General features: G+C 41.6%; 1 protein-coding gene across 1 annotated transcript; it reads right to left on the reverse strand.

Annotated features, from left to right (window-relative positions):
- Nucleotides 1-3,051: 3,051 nt before the first annotated feature.
- six3a (SIX homeobox 3a) lies at nucleotides 3,052-5,871 on the reverse strand. The gene is made up of 2 exons (XM_041050020.1): nucleotides 5,180-5,871; nucleotides 3,052-3,244 (listed from the first exon to the last, which is right to left on the reverse strand). The coding sequence occupies exons 1-2, from the start codon at nucleotides 5,869-5,871 to the stop codon at nucleotides 3,052-3,054; spliced, it is 885 nt and encodes a 294-aa protein (XP_040905954.1).
- Between the last annotated feature and the right edge of the window lie 458 nt (nucleotides 5,872-6,329).

A 6,329-nucleotide genomic window follows, 5' to 3' on the forward strand; every position in this document is an offset into this window, starting at 1 on the left:
TAGCCGGGACTTGTCGCAGCCAATAAAACTTGTGGAGTGCGTAAATGGAGAGGTGGGGGGTGTATGATAAGGGTCTGGTGGTGCGGCGGTGCCATGGCCCCTCGGTGCTCTTGATAGGGCCTATCTGTCTCTGACAGGCCGATTTAAGACCCGGAATGGGTTTAAAATATGATACAGATTTACTTCATCTGCAATCGACTGCCAATGAGTGCGACGGGAGACGGTTTGTTTCAGCCAGGCAGGAGGCAGGGAGCTGAGCTTTGCGTTTGACTGCGTTGTGGCCTCAGTTATTTCAGGATCACGGGCCTATTGAATCGTATGGCTGAAGCTTTTGACACACTTGTTTTTGTGTTTTGATTGGTATCCGTCTGGGGGAGACTTATGCATGCAGATAACTTATGCGCAGATTTCATCCAGTGGAGCCTGGTTACATTTATGCAGGAAAAAAAAACAACATAATCCCCTGTCAGACCTCAAGTGTCTACAACAAAGTTGACTATTTATAACATTTTCAACTTTTGTTGTTCGACTCAGATTCGCCAGAGAGGATTTCATTTTACAACAATAAAACAAATCATTTACACATGAGAACTACTTTTGTGAGCTATGATTAATGTTTCTCACACGCCCGTGCGCACGGCCTCCTTTGTTTATAACGTATAGTCATTACTTTAACAAATGAAAAATAATCTAAGAACGTTTTGTATTCCTAGTCTCTATTCTAAATGTTAAATACCCCCTTCCAAACTCTTTTTTTATGCACAAACTCCCACCGCCCAGCAGTATTCAATATTCAAGCGTTCAGACTTTGCACAGAATTGCCAAACATCCCGAAAAATTTCCAAACATACTGTTCATCCCTGTCACTACAGTAGGCCTAAAGAACCTGTGTTACACTTGTTGGAGATAGCGCAGTTTCAGTTTCAGGTGTCTTCTAAAAATCAAAGTTCAGGGACAAATCTGTCATGATTAAAGAACTGGAAGTTTACACTGTTCATGTCGCCGCCGTGGCTTTTATGCCAGTCTCCACTTTCTGAAAGCCCTGCAGTCTCCCTGAGCCAAACAGTAGCGTCTGTCCTACTTTCTGTTGCTAAAGACATGACTGCAACTCTCACAGAGACTCGGCGCGCATTACAGAGTTGCCTGCAGTTAATAAAGGGTCGTGTTTACACGGGGAGATCCTCAGCGCTGCTTCTAGGAAGCAGGAATCTTTGCGCAAGTGTTTCCACCAAAACTATAGTTCCTGCAACAGTGTCCTATAGCAAATCTGTCCTAGTCTGCAGCATAATTGGTTGGGGATTTAGATGGAAAGGGACTGCAGGAGAGAAAGCCTTTTTTTGGAGGGGGAAATGGTTCTCGTCCGTGGAAGAAAAGCTCTTTTCAGCGGGCCACAATGGGAGATTGGGACAGGGGAGGAGTCCCATCGTGATTAGCCCATTTAATGGCGCGTTTACTTAATTTCTGTATTCACTAGCAACGGTAAACAAAAGGGGAAATAGCACTCACATTTTTAAGTGCTGCATGACGTTGACATTTGCCAGAATTTGTGTAGTATAGGCGACAGAGGCAGTCATACAGGGCGATTTTACCTACATCGCATGGGTTTAATAAACCACGGGTGTAGTGATAAAATAAGAAAGGGGTAAAGTATAACTTCTTCTGGAAAATAAAATCTGTAACATTTTAATTAGAGCGTTCATTTGCGTTTTGCCACTTTAAAATACCAAACAATTTACACCAGTGTGAGAGGCAGTCAGGAGTTAGATCTGTTCCAGAGATAAAAACCAAACTAATTTTAGGTGGGCTCAGCCCCCTGACCACATAACCTATGGCATAAGCCATGATGAGCATTAATGCTTCCGCAATCCAATAATGACCCAATATGAACATGTGTTCAGCCACTTATCAATGTCCTTATCCGTAATCGGATGGAGAGACAGACATCATGCAAAGAGGTATAGCAAATTGAATACTGTATTTGATTTAGAAATGTATGGTACATTAACATAATAACCACGCAAGAAAGAAACATTGAATAGGCTAATGTAAATAAGCGCTTTGAGCGACCCTGGGGCGGCAGAGAGGAGGGGAGAGGGGGCAGCCTGTAGACTTGAATAAATGTAATAATAAGCTATTTCACTTTTCATATATATTTCTTTTTCCTTAAACGTGACTGGTAGCATATGTCATTATCAACCCCCCCGCCCCCCCAAAAAACAACCAAAAGCAACAAAAACGCCTAGAGCACTTCAGTTGCAAGTTTTGACAAATATTTTATGTAGGAACACCAAGTCAAGAAAAGTGAGGAAGGGATAGAAAAGAGGATGAGACGGGGGAGAGCAATAATTATGTACAAGCATATTTCTACACGTATATTACAGACCGGGAGAATGATCGCATTATTTGAGATATACATAATTCAATATAAAATTTTGAAAATAAAAATAAAAATCTGATACAGTCATAAACGATTCCGTTCGACATTTTTTTGACCATGTACCCCACACAGGCAGTGACAGAAGTGTATTAAAAAAGGTGCTTACGACTTAAAATGATTGTCTGATGAACACAAAGTAAAAACAGGATTGCATCTTGTCTGCATGGCGGCTGCTTCACCGTCATCATCATCATCACTTGGACTAAAAACGGAGATGGGGGGAAAAAAAGCGACGAAGACACCAAGACGATCTGTTTTTATTCCCTCTGATCGATGTTCCTGATGGAAAATCTTGCATTCAGGTTATTTTCCCTGATTACAAAATTAAAAAAAAACAAAAAAAAAAAACATCATGCAAGTAGTCTAGTAGTAGTGGTGGTGGTGGTGGTGTGGGGGTATGAAGAGGAGGGGGAGGCGTGGGTCCTTTGAAAGCGCTTTTAATAAAAAAAAAAAACGACGTGCTTTTATCTCTTTTTTATTTTAATATTTATATCAATCGGTCCTTTTTTCATCCGCGATATTTCATAAGTCTTTTTTTCTTCCTCTCAGGTCCATTTTCCCTGTAAATATTTCTCTTTTTGTTTGTTTTTGTGTGTGTGTTTTTTTTCTCCGTATCATACATCGCACTCCGAGTCACTGGATGTGACGGACAGGATGGACGTCCCAGTATCAACTCTCTCTGTCATACTGGAAACGCTGGTGGTGGGACTGGCCGCGGTTGAGGGCGACTCTGCCGAGCTGTGAGGGGTGAGACCGGCCTCTGAGAGGGACCTCATACCGGTCGGTCCTATTGCTTGGTGCTGGAGCCTGGAGAAGAAAAGAGGCGAGGAGGGGAGGAAAAAAAAGAAGAAAAAAAATGAGAGAAATGGCAATTAGACCTGAGAATGTCCCCCTTCCCCTCCTCCTCTTGCAAAATAGGGGTTCAAACTCGCCTTTCTTTCCCCCTGCCGGCCCCAGCCATGCATGCATGCTTTTATCAAATAGCCAGCTTTCAGGGGACAAAACACAGCGCTATTTAGACTACCAAATGTTGGAAGAAATGTAATGGGTTTTTTTCTTGTTTTGTTTTGTTTTTTTTTTTTGTTGTTGTTTTTTTGTTTTTCTTTTCTACAAAAGTAAGCCCGATCAACGCGCAAGTCAGCAATCTGGGATTTAAATTACGTGTCACATCACTACTGAAAAAAATAAGCTTTAAATCCAACTTGATGTTTTTTTTTTTTTTGTTTGTTTTTTTTTTTTTTTTGTTAAGCAGTTTGATGGTATTCTTTACAACAACAGTATGCAGCTTTTTGGTTCTTATTCTTGTTTAGGTTTTTATGTGCAGTAGATTCACATTTAACGTTTTTCTTCAATGCTGCATAGTTTTCTTTTTCATACAAAGCCCCGTGACTCTGCACCCTGTTAACCAAACTAGTATTATTATTTATTCTCCACACACAATTTAAGCCTTTCTGCCAATGCAGAATATCGTGATGCTTTGACACAGTTGTGTTTCAGTCTGATGGAAGTGTATGAATGAGTGACGTCGAGATCCAGGTTACTCCAATCATCCTAAATGTTTATCTCCAATCCACTCATGATAATAACTCCATCACGGCGGGATAATGTCAGTGTGGAAATATATCTATTCATTTAGCAAAAAGATTAGAATAGTGTTCATATGGCTTAGTACTCTCCGAGGTATTTTCTAATCAATTATAGCATTTCAATGGAATGATACCACACTTAATGTTATGAATACAGCCTATGTCTTCAAATGCTTTTTAATACCCATGTTCATTTTAGTCAAGTAATATCAATAATATCTCTATTATCCTTTAAGATCATCTATTTCAACGATGCTAAGTAACATGTGATGTTAAAATGATAAATGCACTGCAGTATATGATAAATGTAGCTACGCTGTGTAGCTTAAATAAATCAGTAGATAGTTTTGGTTACAAATTCACTAATATTTAAAATGATGTGGAAAACATGACAATTTCAAAATTGTTTAAAAGAATACATAAAACGATTTAACGTTTGGTTAAATAGATATTAAGACTTATCCAATCCTATTTATTTTTATACCTTTACTGCTCGAAAATAATTCATAAGGCTTTTTACACTGTTATCATCAAAATAGTTTTTTATACTATAAATAAGTGAAGTCCGGTAATGTTTGTACATATACAGTACTTTTAACATACTTTGTCATTTATTACAATACTTTCACTCTTACGGAAAAGATAAACAAGCTGTCTGTATTTAAAACACTGCGCAGTCGCCTCTTTAGTTTAACAGCGATCTAGTTTGTGATTATACTATTATCATTTTATTATTCCGAGTTATTTTTACAGCAAAGTTGAGTTTTAACAGTAGTGGTGTTATTCTCTGTCTGATTGTTCCATATTCTGTGCAAAATACCTGCAAAGCTGAATCGCATATCTGCAGGAAATGTTTTTAGAAGCTCCTCTAAATGAAGGAAAAAACGTCTTGTATATTTTCAAGAGATATTTTCAGATGTTTAGAACAGCATAAATAATGTTTTGGATGTTTATTGTGATTTCACTTCATAACAAAAATGTCGCCGCAGCCTGCTCCCTCCCCCTGCCAGACACACTCGTCTTTTTCCTAGACAGCTTCTATCCGTAAGTATAAGCACACGTTTAATGAAAACTCCTGTTTTTCTTTTGAATTTCTGCATTTTTACAAACTTTCGTACATTCTTGTGTTTTGACAGGAAGGACAAAAATCACCAACCTGTTTTTGGCTGCCGCGGCTCTGTCTCGTTGCCTCCGGTTTTTAAACCAGTTTCCGACCTGTGTAGGAGTGAGTCCAGTGGCTTGAGCCAGTTCCCTTTTCTTGCTGGGATTTGGATATGGGTCCTGAAGGTACCACTCCCTCAGCAGGCTCCGTGTCCGCTCTTTGAAACAGTGAGTCTTCTGCTCGCCGTCCCAGATGGTTCGAGGCAGCGGAAACTTCTTCCGCACCCGGTACTTATCGACCGGTCCGAGGGGACGACCGCGGAGCTTCTCGGCCTCCTGGTAGTGCGCTTCCAGCCACATGGCCTGCAGTTTGCCGTGCGAGTCCTTGGTGAACTTGTGGTTCTCCAGGATGTGGTAGAGGTCTCTGAAATTCCCCGTGTGGAATGCCACCACGGCCCGGGCGCGCAGGATGGACTCGTGCTTGTTGATCGCCTCGCACGCTCCCGGAGCCACAGGCAGGGACCAGAGGAAGCGGCCCAGCCGTTCGATGTCCCCGGTCTCCTCCAGCGTCTCGCAGACGCTCGCCACCTGCTCCGGGGAGAAGTTGAGGGTCGGTAGCTGAAACATGGACAAGTCTTCTGGAGACCTGGTGGTGGGAGCGCTGTTCGCCAGGAGCAGAGGGCGATCAGCGAAGTTTGGCAGGAAGAAATGGGAGGGATAAAGCTCTAAAGGGGATCTGAAAACCATGGAAATGACCTGAGAGAGAAAGAAAATTATCGAGAAAAAGGAAAAACCGAAAAAATACGGCAAGTAAAAAAGATTGAATGATTCAATGGCTATCGCCTAATGACACCAGCCTCATAATATCTCCCCCCTAAATCCGCCGTTGAGTGTAGCATTGAAACATTTTGTTTCCCTTTTCTATTGGTCTTCTTGGTGTCGTTGTAGCGTTGTCATGGCAGCCCTGCCAATCACTGTCAAGCGTGCCAATCATTAGCCAGTACGTAGCGCGAGGCTTTCACCACTTGTGCAGCACGCACGGGGGGTTATCAGAGTCTCCGATCTCCACAGCAACCCTCCCACCGCACCGCGCGCATCAGGCACAAGCCAATGCTCGCCTATCTGCTGAATAGAATGAGCAATTAGAGGGTGGAATATTATTGCGATCTTAACGAGGCTCGTTAAAGCTAAAGAAGATATGTAGA

This window comes from Toxotes jaculatrix, chromosome 11 (genome assembly GCF_017976425.1).
Source record: "Toxotes jaculatrix isolate fToxJac2 chromosome 11, fToxJac2.pri, whole genome shotgun sequence".
NCBI lineage: Eukaryota > Metazoa > Chordata > Actinopteri > Toxotidae > Toxotes > Toxotes jaculatrix.